The 17,392-nt window shown below is 37.9% G+C and overlaps 1 protein-coding gene across 3 annotated transcripts in view; it reads left to right on the top strand.

The window, feature by feature from the left end:
* The window catches only part of LOC123954368 (solute carrier family 5 member 4), a 58,459-nt gene extending 55,718 nt beyond the window's left edge, over positions 1-2,741 (top strand). For 2 of the 3 annotated variants that reach the window (XM_046025495.1, XM_046025494.1), the window contains one exon: positions 2,323-2,741. In XM_046025495.1, coding sequence (XP_045881451.1) covers positions 2,323-2,537 — 215 coding nt within the window. In that variant the 3' untranslated portion in view covers positions 2,538-2,741. The remainder of the gene's footprint in view (positions 1-2,322) is intronic. The other variant, XM_046025496.1, reaches the window with a different exon arrangement.
* Positions 2,742-17,392: the final 14,651 nt, after the last annotated feature.

The following is a 17,392-nucleotide window of genomic DNA, read 5'->3' as shown; positions in this document are numbered from 1 at the left end:
TTCATTAATTTTCAGCCTCCCTTCTTTTATAATGTAAGTAAGTAAAGCTAGGCATTTTCCTCAAAGTAATGCTTTGCTACATTTCACAGCTTTTAATTTGTAGAATTTTCTTTACCATTTGTTTACAAGAAGAGTCTTACATTCATTGTGGCTTTTCAAAGACATTTGAATTTAGAATTATGTTCTAAATTTTCTTTTTTTTTTTTCCCTTTTTATTTATTTATTTATTTTTTCAGCGTAACAGTATTCATTCTTTTTGCACAACACCCAGTGCTCCATGCAAAACGTGCCCTCCCCATCACCCACCACCTGTTCCCCCAGCCTCCCACCCCTGACCCTTCAAAACCCTCAGGTTGTTTTTCAGAGTCCATAGTCTCTTATGGTTCGCCTCCCCTCCCCAATGTCCATAGCCCGCTCCCCCTCTCCCAATCCCACCTCCCCCCAGCAACCCCCAGTTTGTTTTGTGAGATTAAGAGTCATTTATGGTTTGTCTCCCTCCCAATTTCTAATGCAGGAACAAATAACCTTGTACCTAGAGATTTTTGTATTTTTACCAGTTTACCTTTGGGATAGATTTTGAGAAGTTTAAGTGTTGGGCCAAAGGGTTAATAACTAAGCAATTTTGCTGTACACTGCCAAATTCCCATCCATGAGAGTTGAGTCATGGTTTCCTAGCACCAATGTGTGGGAGTACCTGCTTCCACACAAACTAATATAGTATATTGTGAAATTTTAAAATTTTTGTCACTGACAGATGAATAGTGGTATCTCAATATCATTTTATTTCAAAGTTCTATTATTTTGATGTTTCATATTTTTATTTAAATACTAGTTAGTCAGGGTGACTGGGTGGTACAGTCAGTTAATTGTTCAACTCTTGATTTTGACTCAGGTCATGATCTCAGTGTTATGAGATTGAGCCCTGTGTGGAGCTCTGTGCTCAGTGCAGCATCTGCTTAAAATTCTCTCTCTCTCTCCCTCTGCCCTTCCCACTTGCACTTTCTCTCTTTTTAAAATAATTAAATAAAATTTTTTTAAAGATTTTTTATTTATTTATTTGACAGACAGAGATCACAGGCAGGCAGAGAGGCAGGCAGAGAGAGAGGAGGAAGCAGGCTCCCCGCCGAGCAGAGAGCCCGATGCGGGGCTCGATCCCAGGACCCCAAGACCACGACCCGAGCTGAAGGCAGCGGCCCAATCCTAGGGCACTTGGGTGGCTCAGTCAGTAAAGCATCTGCCTTTGGCTTAGGTGATGATCTCAGGGTCCTAGGGTAGAGCCCCACATCAGGCTCTCTGCTCAATGGGAAGCCTGCTTCTCCCCCTCCCTCTGCCTGCTATTCTTCCTGCTTGTGTTCTCTCTCTGTCAAATGCATAAATAAGATCTTTAATAATAAATAAATTTATTTATTATATAAATTTTTAATAAATAACAATTGTTTACTTAAGAGAGTGTGTTTATTATATAAATTAAATATAAATTTATTAATTTAAAAATGAATAAATTCTAGTTAGTCAACATATGGTGTAATACTGGTTTCTGGTGTAGAATTTAGTGAGTCATCACTTACATATAACACTCAGTGCTCAACATAACAAGTGCCCTCCTTTATACTCATCACCCATTCAGACCATCCCCCAACCACCACCCCTCCAACAACCTTCAGTTTGTTCTCTATGATTGAGCCTCTTATAGTTTGCCTCCTTCTCTTTTTTTCCCTTCCCCCATGTTCATCTGTCTTGTTTCTTAAATTCTGCATCTGAGTGAAATCATGTCATATTTATATTTCTCTGACTGACTTATTTCACTTAGCAGTGTATTAACACTGTAGCTCCATCCAAGTCATCGCAAATGGCAAGATTTAATTCTTTTTGATGTTTGAGTAATATTGCATTTTGTATATATCTCTATAGGTAGATAGATAAATGATAGGTAGATATACTCACATCTTTATCCTTTCAAATTTTTCTTTTTTGAGTGAATTTAATAACGGTTTATCTATGTATGCATATGTGTCTACATGGAGTTAATGGAAGTCTTCTTTATTTTTAAAGTCCATTGTATATTAAGAATATTAAACCCTTCATGGTATAAGATGAAAATGTTTTTCTCCAGTTTGTCACTTGTTTTTACTTTATTTATTGAACTTTATGCAATGCAAAAGTTTTCTCTTTTTATATAATCAAAGTTATCTATGTTTTTCTCAAGGATTCTTCTAACACTTAAAAGTGGCTGTAATCATTCATTAGTCATCTGTACTACATTTACAGAGGTTTTATTTCCCATGTTTTGTGATCATTTGTTTGTCCTTCTTTTTGTTTCAGATAATCCTGAGGAACCCCGTGGATGCCTCAGGAAATCTTTTGACTTATTCTGTGGTTTGCAGAAGACCGGTCACAGACTGAGCAAAGAGGAGGAAGAAGCCCAGAAAAAGAAGCTAAGAGACACATCTGAGAAGCCTTTATGGAGAACTATAGTGAATGTCAATGCCATTCTCCTCCTGGCAGTGGCTGTCTTTCTCCATGGCTATTTTGCCTGAACTCTATCTGAGCCACTAAATATTTATTAGGCAAAGGACAATTTTATTGATTTTTTTCACTTTTTGAGTTTGCTGTGTTTCAAAAGGGAGGTAATTTCAAAAGGGTGAAAGAAATTAGTAATTTTATCATGTGAGATGACTATAGACCTGATTTTTAGCTTTTGTTATTCCTTTGTGTCAATAAAGAAACAGTCAATTTAGAAAGCCAGGGAGCTGACTCTATATGTGTGTGTAGACTAGGAGCACTTGGTCTAAAAACATTTTTATAGTTCACCTGGGAGATTGTCCTACCTTATTCTTGCTTTCTGTTTCCAGAGATTATCACTTAGAAGGAATGCCTCTTCCAATTCTGCCTCACGTAGTGACCTCCTCATCTATAAAACAGTGACCTCCCAACCTCACTTTACTGACCTCAAGGAAAATAGAAATATTTCCTAATGGTTGGGGGGAGGTGAGCCATAAATGTTTGTTGTAAATACTTTTGTGAATTTACTGGAATTTATTAGCTTATGCCTTAGATAATATTTCAAATATTTTTAATTGTTTGAAAAGCAGTGCATTTTTTGCAAATTATTATAAAAATAATGTATCTTAATTAGAAAAAAATTACAGTATCAACAGAATCAAAGAAAAATGAAATTCCTACCACATGCTAACATTATTTCATATGTTCTTTTTGTTTGTTTGTTTATTTTCAGCGTAACAGTGTTCATTGTTTTTGCACCACACCCAGTGCTCCATGCAGTACGTGCCCTCCCTATTACCCACAACCTGGTTCCTCAACCTCCCACACCCCCGCCCCTTCAAAATCCTCTGGTTGTTTTTCAGAGTCCACAGTCTCTCATGGTTCATCTCCCCTTCCAGTTTCCCTCAACTCCATCTCCTCTCCATCTCCCCATGTCCACCGTGTTCTTTGTTATGCTCCACAAATAAGTGAGACCATATGATACTTGACTCTCTCTGCTTGACTTATTTCACTCAGCATAATTTCTTCCAGTCCCGTCCATGTTGCTACAAAAGTTGGGTATTCATTCTTTCTGATGGAGGCATAATACTCCATTGTGTATATGGACCACATCTTCCTTATCCATTCATCCGTTGAAGGGCATCTTGGTTCTTTCCACAGTTTGGCGACCGTAGCCATTGCTGCAATAAACATTGGGGTACAGATGACCCTTCTTTTCACTACATCTGTATCTTTGGGGTAAATACCCAGCAGTGCAATTGCAGGGTCATAGGGAAGCTCTATTCTTAATTTCTTGAGGAATCTCCACACTGTTCTCCAAAGTGGCTGCACTAACTTGCATTCCCACCAACAGTGTAAGAGAGTTCCCCTTTCTCCACATCCTCTCCAACACGCGTTGTTTCCCGTCTTGCTAATTTTGGCCATTCTAACTGGTGTCAGGTGGTATCTCAATGTGGTTTTGATTTGAATCTTCCTGATGGCTAGTGATGATGAACATTTTTTTCATGTGTCTAATAGCTATTTGTATGTCTTCGTTGGAGAAGTGTCTGTTCATATCTTCTGCCCATTTTTTGATATGATTATCTGTTTTGTGTGTGTTGAGTTTGAGAAGGTCTTTATAGATCCTGGATATCAACCTTTTGTCTGTACTGTCATTTGCAAATATCTTCTCCCATTCCGTGGGTTGCCTCTTTGTTTTGTTGACTGTTTCCTTTGCTGTGCAGAAGCTTTTGATCTTGATGAAGTCCCAAAAGTTCATTTTTGCTTTTGTGTCCTTTGCCTTTGGAGACATATCTTGAAAGAAGTTGCTGTGGCTGATATCGAAGAGGTTACTGCCTATGTTCTCCTCTAGGATTCTGATGGATTCCAGTCTCACGTTGAGGTCTTTTATCCATTTCGACTTTATCTTTGTATACGGTGTAAGAGAATGGTCGAGTTTCATTCTTCTACACATAGCTGTTCAGTTTTCCCAGCACCATTTATTGAAGAGACTGTCTTTTTTCCATTGTATATTTTTTACTGTTTTGTCAAAGATTATTTGACCATAGAGTTGAGGGTTCATATCTGGGCTCCCCACTCTGTTCCACTGGTCAATGTGTCTGCTTTTATGCCAGTACCATGCTGTCTTGGTACTAGCATAAAAACAGACAAATACTGGAAATTATCAATATTTTTGTGAATTTACTGGAAATTATTAGCTTATGGTTTAAAGCCATCTTCCACTAAATGTTAGCATATTAAGTCATTGATTTCATAAACTACTTTATAAAATTAATTCACATATCATAAAATGCATCTATCTAAATTTTACAATTCAGTGGAATACGAGGGTGCCTCAGTTGGTTGAGCATTTGACTCCTGGCTTCAGCTCAGGTCATGATCTCAGGGTTTTGGGCTCAAGCTCCACCCTTAGCATAGAGTCTGCTTCTCGCCTTTCCCCCTCCCTCTCCCTCTGCCCCTCCCCAACTTGCATGCTCTCTCTCTGTCTCTAAAATAAGTAAATAAGGGGAATCTGAATGGCTTAGTTAGTTAAGTGTAGGAATCTTTGTTTCAGCTCAGACCATGATCTCAGGGTCGTGAGACCAAATTCCACACTGGGATTTGAGCTTGGCCCACAGTCTGCTGGAGTCTCTGGCTCTCCCTCTCCCTCTGTCCCTTCTCCTACTCTCTCACACTCTCTAAAATAAATAAATAGAGGGGGAGGGGGCTATGGACATTGGGGAGGGGAGGCGAACCATAAGAGACTATGGACTCTGAAAAACAACCTGAGGGTTTTGAAGGGTCAGGGGTGGGAGGTTGGGGCAACCTGAGGGTTTTGAAGGGTCAGGGGTGGGAGGTTGGGGGAACAGGTGGTGGGTAATGGGGAGGGCACGTTTTGCATGGAGCACTGGGTGTTGTGCAAAAAGAATGAATACTGTTACGCTGAAAAAATAAATAAAATGGAAAAAAAAAGAATTCAGAAACAGATGGAACTACATATAAAAACCTGAAAAAAAAATATTTTCCCTTCTGCATCAATTTTTTTATTGAATTTCTTTTCAGTGTAACAGATTTCATTGTTTATGCACCACACCCAGTGCTCCATGCAATACATGCCCTCCATAATACCCAACACAAGGCTTCCCCAACCTACCACCCACCGCCACTTCAAAACCCTCAGACTGCTTTTCAGAGTCCATAGTCTCTCGTGGTTCATCTCCCCCTCCAATTTCCCTCAACTCCCTTCTCCTCTCTATCTCCCCATGTTCTCCGTGTTATCCGTTATGCTCCACAAATAAGTGAAACCGTATGATAATTGACTCTCTCTGCTTGATTTATTTCACTCAGCATAATCTCTTCCAGTCCCGTCCATGTTGATGCAAAAGTTGGGTATTCATCCTTTCTGATGGAGGCATAATACTCCGTTGTGTATATGGACCACATCTTCCTTATCCATTCGTCCGTTGAAGGGCATCTTGGTTCTTTCCACAGTTTGGCGACCGTGGCCATTGCTGCTATGAACATTGGGGTACAGATGACCCTTCTTTTCACTACATCTGTATCTTTGGGGTAAATACCCAGCAGTGCAATTGCAGGGTCATAGGGAAGCTCTATTTTTAATTTCTTGAGGAATCTTCACACTGTTCTACAGAGTGGCTTCAACAACTTGCATTCCCACCAACAGTGTAAGAGGGTTCCACTTTCTCCACAACCTCTCCAAAACACATTGTTTCCTGTTTTGCTAATTTTAGCCATTCTAACTGGTGTCAGGTGGTATCTCATGTGGTTTTGATTTGAATCTCCCTGATGGCTAGTGATGATGAACATTTTTTCATGTGTCTGATAGCCATTTGTATGTCTTCATTGGAGAAGTGTCTGTTCATATCTTCTGCCCATTTTTTGATATGATTATCTGTTTTGTGTGTGTTGAGTTTGAGAAGGTCTTTATAGATCCTGGGTATCAGCCTTTTGTCTGTACTGTCATTTGCAAATATCTTCTCCCATTCCATGGGTTGCCTCTTTGTTTGGTTGACTGTTTCCTATGCTGTGCAGAAGCTTTTGATCTTGATGAAGTCCCAAAAGTTCATTTTCGCTTTTGTTTCCTTTGCCTTTGGAGACATATCTTGAAAGAAGTTGCTGTGGTTGATATCGAAGAGGTTACTGCCTATGTTCTCCTCTAGGATTCTGATGGATTCCTGTCTCACATTGAGGTCTTTTATCCATTTTGAGTTTATCTTTGTCAGAGTCTGAGTCGCACCCCACACCCTCCCTGAGAGAGGTGTGTGCAAGCACCAGCCCACGCTCTCTCAGACTGGAGAGTCTGAGCACTCCCAGCCCCAGCCAGCATGAAAATCTCAGTGCACTATCGCTGCTTGGGACCTCTCTGGTGGTCTGGACCTGCCCAGAGACCTGAGGCTAGTATTTCTCATGGTTTTGGGTATAAGCAGGAGTTCCTGTGACCCCAGAGATGGTGACTGGGAATGTGCTCTGCCAGCAGCAGAGAGGGAATTTATGTGCTCTGGAGCACCCAGAGGGGAACAAATGGAGGCTTCTGTCTGAAAGGGAGGTCTGGGTATAGTTTGCTTTCCTCTAAACCTCCAAAAACCATCAAAAGTCACCAAGGGGAGAGAAAACAAAGGAACAAACAAACAAAAAACGTCCAGAGAACAAAAGCCTGAAAAACCGATTTCCTCAGAGCCCACCCCCTTGATAGGGTAGAAGGACTTAACACTAGGAGCAACATTGCCTGAAAACCCACACGGCAGGCCCCTCCCCAACAAAGCCAAAAAAAAATAAAATAAAATACAAGAGAGCAACCACCACTACTTCATCGATACAACTTTTATTTTTAATTCATTCCCACTATTCTGGTTCTTTCAATTTTTTCTATATATATAACTTTTTAACCTATTTACCATCACAATGAGATGTCCAGTACATCAAATTCCATAATAACCTGAACTTTTTGATACATATACCTGTGTTTTTCTTTACCTTTTCTATTTTTTAATATTTTTTTATTTTATTATTATTTTTTAATACTCATATAGAGATAGCTTCAAGGTAATGCCCTTTCCCCAATCAATGCTACCCCTATGGTAAACCTGTTTTTAATCCCCCCTTATCTTAGGAAACTTGAATCCTTTAACAAAGATATCAAGATGCATCCAGGAAGAATGAAAATAACCTTCCTCACCCACACTGAGAATTTATAACCACTCTCCAATCTTTTTCTTATGTCTTCTGTTTCTGTGTATTTGTTTTTGTCCTGATAGTATTTAAATCTTATACTTTGGGTTCTTTTTGATGAGGTTCTTTTTGTTTGTTCTTATATATATTTTTTCTCATGTCATCTACTTTTATCAGTCTTTTTGTTTATCTGTTTTAGTTTGTATACTTCATAAATCTTACCTTGGGGCCCATTTGGGCTGGGCCTTCTCTTTTATTTTATCTTTGTTTTTTTTTCCTGTCTCTCTCTCTCTCTCTCTCTCTCTCTCTCTCTCTTTTTTTCTTTCTCTTGGGTGGGGAATCTTGATTACTCAGAAGTGTTCCAGGGTGCACCTTGCCTGCACCATGGTCGATACATTCAGCTACATCTGTTCAGCCATCTCTCACCAAAATGACTAGGAGGAGGAATGCCCACCAGAAGAAAAATTCAGAGACTGAGCCTTCTGTATCAGAGCTATTGGATATGGACATAGACAGTATGTCGGAAAGAAAATTCAGGCTAACAATAACAATAGCTAGGTTGGAGAAAGCCATGGATGACAATGGATTGATTAGGACAGAAGTGAAAGCCACCAGGGATGATGTTCACAATGTTCTCAATGAGTTCCAATCTAATCTAAATTCTCTAAAAGCTAGGGTAACTGAGGCGAAAGATAGAATTAGTGATCTGGAGGACAAACAGATAGAGAAAAAGGATCAGGAGAAAGCCTGGAACAAACAGCTTAGAGACCACGAAAACAGAATTTGGGAAATAAATGATGCCATGAAACATTCCAACTTCAGAATTATTGGAATTCCTGAGGGGGAGGAGAAATAAAGAAGGCTAGAAGATATAGTTGAACAAATTCTCCATGAAAATTTTCCCAATCTCGTGAATGGAACCAGCGTTCATGTACTAGAGGCAGAAAGGTCTCCCCCCAAGATCATAGAATCTAGAAAGACCTCAAGACACCTGATAGAATGATGAATCATAATTTTAGACAGGAGTTCTTAAAAGCAGCTATGACAAAGAAATCCCTTACATACAGAGGAAAGCCCATCAGAATAACATCAGACCTGTCCACAGAAACCTGACAAGCCAGAAAGGACTGGAAAGACATATTCAGGGCACTAAATGAGAAGAACATGCAGGCAAGAATACTCTATCCAGCAAGACTGATATTCACAATGAAAGGAGAGATAAAAAGCTTCCAAGACTGGCAAGGTTTAAAAGAGAATGCAGCCACCAAGCCAAGACTGCAGGAAATATTAAGGGATATGCTATAAAAGAGGGGAAATCCTAAAAATATCATTGAACAGGAATATATGGAGACAAACTATAGAAACAAAGACTTCACAGGCAACACGATGTCAATAAAAACGTATCTCTCAATAATCACTCTCAATGTGAATGGCGTAAAGATGCCCATAACATGACACAGGGTGGCAGATGGGATAAAATTACAGGAACCATCCATATGTTGTCTACAAGAGACCCATTTCAAACCTAAGGATACATCCAGACTGAAAGTGAAGGGATGGAGAAGAATCTTTCATGCCAATGGGCCTCAAAAGAAGCCTGGGGTAGCGATTCTCATATCAGATAAATTAGATTTTAAACTAAAGACTGTAGTCAGGGATACAGAAGGACACTGCATAATTCTCAAAGGAACTATCCACCAAGAAGATCTAACAATTGTAAATATTTATGCCCCCAATATGGGAGCAGCCAATTACATAAGATAACTGCTAATCAAGATAAAGACTCATATTGATATGAATACATTCATAATAGGAGATCTTAACATGCCACTCTCAGTAATAGACAGATCCTCCAAGCAGAAAATCCATAAAGAAACAAGAGCATTGAATGACACATTGGACCAGATGGGCCTCATAGATATATACAGAACATTCCACCCTAAAACCACAGAATGCTCATTCTTCTCAAGTGCACATAGACCCTTCTCCAGAATAGACCACATACTGGGTAACAAATCAGCGCTCAACCGATACCAAAAGATTGAGATTATTCCCTGCTTATTCTCAGATCACAATGCTTTGAAACTAGAGCTCAATCACAAGGAAAAGTTTGGAAGGAACTCAAACACATGGAAAATAAAGACCACTTTGGTTAAGAATGCTTGGATCAACCAGGAAATCAAAGAAGAACTTAAACAATTCATGGAAACCAATGAGAATGAAGACAATTCAGTCCCAAACCTATGGGATACAGCAAAGGCAGTCCTAAGGGAAAATACATAGCCATCCAAGCCACCCTTAAAAAAATTGAAAAATCCGGAATACACCAGCTGTCTCTACACTTTAAAGAACTGGAGAATCACCAACAAATTAAGCCAACTCCACACACATTAAGGGAAATAATCAAGATTAGAGCACAGATCAATGAGATAGAACTAGAGATACAGTAGAAAGCATCAATAAAACTAGTAGCTGGTTTTTTGAAAGAATCAATAAGATCAATAAACCATTGGCCAAACTAATCCAAAAGAAAATAGAGAAGGCCCAAATTAATAAAATTATGAAGGAAAAGGGAGAGATCACAACTAACACCAAGGAAATAGAAACAATCATCAGAAGTTATTATCAACAGTTATATGCCAATAAGTTAAGGAACCTAGATGAAATGGATGCATTTCTGGAAAACTATAAACTCCCAAAATTGAACCAGGAAGAAATTGACAACCTGAATAGACCGATATCTAGTAACGAGCTTGAAGCAGTGATCAAAAACCTCCCAAAATACATGAGCCCATGACCTGACAGATTCCCTGAGGAATTCTACCAAACATTCAAAGAAGAAATAACACCTATTCTCCTGAAGCTGTTTCAAAAAATTGAAGCAGAAGGAAAACTTCCAGACTCTTTTTATGAAGCCAGCATTACCCTGATCCCCAAACCAGGCAAAGACCACACCAAAAGGAGAAATTCAGACCAATATCCCTGATGAATATGGATGCTAAGATTCTCAACAAGATCCTAGCAAACAGGATCCAACAGCACATTAAAAAGATTATCCACCATGACCAGGTGGGATTCATCCCTGTGTTACAAGGATGATTCAGCATTCGCAAATCAATCAATGTGATAGAACAAATCAATTAGAGAAGAGAAAAGAAACACATGGACCTCTCAATTGATGCAGAAAAAGCATTTGACAAAATCCAGCATCCGTTCCTGATAAAAACACTTCGAAGTCTAGGGATAGATGGAACATTCCTGAATTTCATAAAATCTATCTATGAAAAACCCACAGCAAGTATCATCCTCAATGGGAAAAAGCTTGCAGCCTTCCCGTTGAGATCAGGAACATGACAAGGATGCCCACTCTCACCACTCTTGTTCAACATAGTATTAGAAGTCCTAGCAACGGCAATCAGACAACAAAGAGAAATAAAAGGTATCCAAATTGGCAATGAAGAAGTCAAACTCTCTCTCTTCACAGATGACATGATTCTTTATATGGAAAACCCCAAAGACTCCACCCCCAAACTACTAGAACTCATACAGCAATTCAGTAACGTGGCAGGATACAAAATCAATGTACAGAAATCAGTGGCTTTCTTATACACTAACAATGAAAACGCAGAAAGGGAAATTAGAGAATCAAGTCCATTTACTATAGCACCAAGAACCATAAGATAACTGGGAATAAATCTAACCAAAGAGGTAAAAGATCTGTACTCGGGGAACTACAGAACACCATGAAAGAAATTGAAGAAGACACAAAAAGATGGAAGACCATTCCATGCTCTTGGATCGGAAGAATACACATTGTTAAAATGTCTATACTGCCTAGAGCAATCTATATTTTAATGCCATTCCGATCAAAATTCCACCAGTATTTTTCAAAGAGCTGGAGCAAATAATCCTAAAATTTGTATGGAATCAGAAGAGACCCCGAATTGCTAAGGAAATGTTGAAAAACAAAAACAAAACAGGTGGCATCATGTTACCTGATTTCAAGCTTTACTACAAAGCTGTGATCACCAAGACAGCATGGTACTGGCATAAGAACAGACACATAGACCAGTGGAACAGAGTGGAGAGCGCAGATATGGACACTCAACTCTATGGTCAAATAATCTACGACAAAGCAGGAAAAAATATACAATGGAAAAAAGACAGTCTCTTCAATAAATGGTGCTGGGAAAACTGGACAGCTATATGTAGAAGAATGAAACTCAACCATTCTCTTACACCATACACAAAGATAAACTCGAAATGGATAAAAGTCCTCAACGTGAGACAGGAATCCATCAGAATCCTAGAGGAGAACATAGGCAGTAACCTCTTCGATATCAGCCACAGCAACTTCTTTCAAGATATGTCTCCAAAGGCAAAGGACACAAAAGCAAAAATGAACTTTTGGGACTTCATCAAGATCAAAAGCTTCTGCACAGCAAAGGAAACAGTCAACAAAACAAAGAGGCAACCCACGGAATGGGAGAAGATATTTGCAAATGACAGTACAGACAAAAGGTTGATATCCAGGATCTATAAAGACCTTCTCAAACTCAACACACACAAAACAGATAATCATATCAAAAAATGGGCAGAAGATATGAACAGACACTTCTCCAATGAAGACATACAAATGGCTATCAGACACATGAAAAAATGTTCATCATCACTAGCCATCAGGGAGATTCAAATCAAAACCACATTGAGATACCACCTGACACCAGTTAGAATGGCCAAAATTAGCAAGACAGGAAACAACGTGTGTTGGAGAGGTTGTGGAGAAAGGGGGACTCTCTTACACTGTTGGTGGGAATGCAAGTTAGTGCAGCCACTTTGGAGAACAGTGTGGAGATTCCTCAAGAAATTAAGAATAGAGCTTCCCTATGACCCTGCAATTGCACTGCTGGGTATTTACCCCAAAGATACAGATGTCGTGAAAAGAAGGGCCATCTGTACCCCAATGTTCACAGCAGCAATGGCCACAGTCGCCAAACTGTGGAAAGAACCAAGATGCCCTTCAGTGGATGAATGGATAAGGAAGATGTGGTCTATATACACAATGGAGTATTATGCCTCCATCAGAAAGGATGAATACCCAACTTTTGTAGCAACATGGATGGGACTGGAAGAGATTATGCTGAGTGAAATAAGTCAAGCAGAGAGAGTCAATTATCATATGGTTTCACTTATTTGTGGAACATAACAGATAACACAGAGGACATGGGGAAATAGAGAGGAGAAGGGAGTTGAGGGAAATTGGAGGGGAAGATGAACCATGAGAGACTATGGACTCTGAAAAACAGTCTGAGGGTTTTGAAGTGGCGGTGGGTGGTAGGTTGGGGAAGCCTTGTGTTGGGTATTATGGAGGGCATGTATTGCATGGAGCACTGGGTGTGGTGCGTAAACAATGAAATCTGTTACACTGAAAAGAAATTAAATTTTTTAAATTTTTTTTAAATTTTTAGAAATTTTATAAAAATTTTGTATATTAAAAATAATATAATACGCAAATATAATTATAAAATAATGAATAGATATAATAATAAGTATAATAAATAAATAAATAATAAGATAAAACTCAGTGTGCTTTAGAATATTCACAGAGTTGTCTAACAATTACCACAATCTAATTTTTGATATTAATGTTATTTGTTGAAATTGTTACTTGAATGCATTACTCAGCCATCAAATGCATTACTCAGCCATCAAAAAAGATGAATACCCACCACTTGCATTGACGTGGATGGAACCAGAGGAGATTATGCTAAGTGAAATAAGTCAAGCAGAGGAGGACAATTATCACATGGTTTCACTCATACGTGGAACATAAGGAAGAGCGATGAGGACATTAGGGGTAGGAAGGGAAAATTTAAGAGGGAGTACTCAAGGGGAAGATGAATCAGGAGATATTATGGACTCTGGGAAATAATCTGAGGGTTTTGGGGGTGTGGGGGGATAGATAGCCTGGTGATGGATATTAAGGAGGGCACATGTTGTAATGAGCACTGGGTGTTACATGCAAATAATGAATCATGGAACACTACATCAAAAACTAATGATGATCAATATAACATAAAAAAATAAAAATTTTTGAAAGTATAAAAAAAAGAAAAGAAACACCTGTCATATTTTTACAAAATTCAAACAATGCTTTGGTCTCTATAATTAAATAAAATACTCTCCATTGACAATCTATCTCTCCCATCTTCTCCCATTAATTTTACAAAGAATGACTGTTAACAGTTTAAAACCTTGTTATATAATTTTTTATTAATTGGTACACATATTTTTTACACTATGCATCATATGTAAAAAAATTCTTGGAATTTTTTCCTGTTATTGCATATAGACACCCCTCCTTCTTTTCAATGATTGCACATTATTCTATGAAATTATTTGCCCACAATTTGAACATTTTTCTACTGAAAAACATTCATCCTAATTTCAATTATTTGCTATTATCAATGATACTTGACTACATGTACCTGTATATCCATCTTTTGTCACATTAACCACTTCTGGTTTCTTTAATTATTGATTCTTAGGAATGGAATACTGGGGCTAATTGTATAAACATTTAATATTTCAATAAAAATTTAAAAGTTATGTTCCAAAAAGGATTCACAAATTTTTATTCTCACCATCAGTGTATGAAAGTTCCTTTTTATTCACATCCTTAATTATAGAGTATATTATCAATCTTAATTCATCTTTATCAATTTGATGATTGAAAAATAATTTAATTTTTTAAATGTGTGTTTCTCCACTTTGTGAGATTGCTTATATTTACATATATTTATTAACTATTTATATGTTTTTCTTCTGTGAATTTCTTGATATATTTTACCAATTTTTCATTCATTTATATTCTTTAGTCTATACATTATTTGCATATGAATTGCAAATATTTTTCTAGAAATCTGTGACTTGCCTTTTAATTTTATGTTGCCCTTTATTATACAAAAGTTTTCATTTTTATTTAGTCAGATTTATTCTTTTCCTTATTGTTTCTGGATCTTTTGGCTTACTTTCAGTGGCTTACTTTGTCCTTTGGGGATTTTGTTGTCACTGCCTTGTTTTCTTTTATTTTGTTTTAAAGAATGCTCTTGGAACACCTGGGTGGCTCAGTCAGTTAAGCCTCTGACTCAGTTTTGGCTCAGGTCATGATCTCATGGTCATGAGTTCCAGTCCTTCATCAGGCTCTGCACTCAGTGGAGATTCTGCCTGAGATTCTTTCCTTCTTCCTCTGCCCTTCTCCTGCTCAAAACCTCTCCCTCTTTTTCTAAAATAAATAAATCTTTTTTAAAAGAAAGTTTTTTTTAACATCTCTTTACATTATTTTGCAATTTACTTTTCTCTCTTTATAATATGTGGTGGACATCATCAAGCCCAACTAATGTAAATCACGTGAACTTATTTGACTTCTGTCTAATAATTTATAACATGAAATACATTTGATTTCCTTAACATTGTCCCCTTTGGATGGATATATTAAGTATTCTAAATATCTTTTCTCACCAGAATAATGTTGAAATAATTATGAAGGTTTTAGAAGATAGAATCCTCAAAACAGTATAACTGAGCAATGAATACATTTATTTATACTTTTAGTGTATATTGGCAAATAACTTCTGAAAAGTTGAAGCAGTTCCCATTCCTACCAGCAACAGGGAATGATTAGGCTTAGTAGCACAAAAAGTTGCTGCTATTTCAGAAATTGCTGACCAGTCTGGTTTATTAAAAAAAATTATAGGTGCTCTAATTATCTATTTTCATTTCAGTGAGTTGACTATTTGTAACCTTTTTCTAGTCTTCCATCTGGCGGCTTATGATGAGAAACATTCTAAAGCAAAACAAGAAAACCTAGAAATCACAAGAGATGAAAATATATACTTACCTAAACAAATCATTGTTTTTTTGACACCTGTGTGGCTCAGTCATTAAGCAACTGACTGACTCAGGTCATGATCTGACTTTGGCTCAGGTCCTTGGATCAAGCCCCACATTGGGCACCCTCCTGGGTGCGAAGCCTGCTTCTCCCTCTCCCACTCCCTAGCTTGTGTTCCCTCTCTTGCAGTCTCACTCTCTGTCAAATAAATATATAATAAACAAATAAATATTTTAAAAATAGTACAAACAGAAGTCAAAATATGGAGCTAAAAACTATTGCAGCACAAGAAAAAGAAAGCGATTCCATAAATAAGTGAGAAAACAGAAAAGAAGCCAATCATGGTGCACTGTAACTGGAAGGAAAGACACAGACTTGGGCTTCTCTGCGGGTGATGTAATTCTTGTAATCTAGAAAGTAGTCTAGAATCAATAAGAACATATCCAAGGAAGTTATTTTCACAAGTTATTCCAAAAGAGTCCTTCCTTTGTTGCATGATGTTTAACCTTGATTTAAATGGAGCATTCTAAATGAAACCAACAAAAATTGCTTAGGTTTAATAAAATTTTGTCTTTAAAAAATTTATCTTATTATGTTGAAGTTTCTTTTAATTCCCAATATACTAAGAGGTTGTTTTAAAATTATAAACAAGTTTCGAGCTTTGTCAAAAATTTTATTGATTAGACAAAAGGTTGATATCCAGGATCTACAAAGAATTTCTTAAACTCAACACACATAAAACTGATAATCATATCAAAAAATGGGCAGAAGATATGAACAGACACTTCTCCAACGAAGACATACAAATGGTTATCAGACACATGAAAAAATGTTCATCATCACTAGCCATCAGGGAGATTCAAATCAAAACCACATTGAGATACCACCTCACACCAGTTAGAATGGCCAAAATTAGCAAGACAGGAAACAACGTGTGTTGGAGAGCATGTGGAGAAAGAGGAACCCTCTTACACTGTTGGTAGGAATGCAAGTTGGTGCAGCCACTCTGGAGAACAGTGTGAAGATTCCTCAAGAAATTAAAAATAGAGCTTCCCTATGACCCTGCAATTGCACTACTGGGTATTTACCCCAAAGATACAGATGTTGTGAAAAGAAGGGCCATCTGTACCCCAGTGTTCATAGCAGCAATGGCCACAGTCACCAAACTGTGGAAAGAACCAAGATGCCCTTCAACAGACGAATGGATAAGGAAGATATGGTCCATATACACAATGGAGTATTATGCCTCCATCAGAAAGGATGAATACCCAACTTTTGCATCAACATGGATGGGACTGGAAGAGATTATGCTGAATGAGATAAATCAAGCAGAGAGAGTCAATTATCATACGGTTTCACTTATTTGTGGAGCATAACAAATAACATGGAGGACATGGGGAGATGGAGAGGAGAAGGGAGTTGAGGGAAATTGGAAGGGGAGGTGAACCATGAGAGACTATGGACACTGAAAAACAGTCTGAGGGTTTTGAAGGGGTGGGGGGTGGGAGGTTGGGGGAACCAGGTGGTGGGTATTAGGGAGGGCACGTGTTGCATGGAGCACTGGGTGTGGTGCAAAAACAATGAATACTGTTACGCTGAAAAGAAATTTTAAAAAATTTTATTGAGTTAATAATGTGTTTTCTTTCTTCAAATGAGTCATTGAATTACTGTCTGGAAATAAGAACCTTGACCACTGCTTCATATTACATGCAAAAAGATATTTCATTCAAATCACAGTCCTAACTATAAAAGCTAAAACCATAAGAAATCTAGAAAAATTATGAAAGGTTATCTTTATGTCCTTGGAACAGACAATGTCTTTGTAGAGAG

Source organism: Meles meles, chromosome 12, assembly GCF_922984935.1.
Source record: "Meles meles chromosome 12, mMelMel3.1 paternal haplotype, whole genome shotgun sequence".
NCBI lineage: Eukaryota > Metazoa > Chordata > Mammalia > Carnivora > Mustelidae > Meles > Meles meles.
The sequence above is the reverse complement of the archived record's forward strand: the minus strand, read 5'-3'. Positions and strand labels throughout refer to the sequence as shown.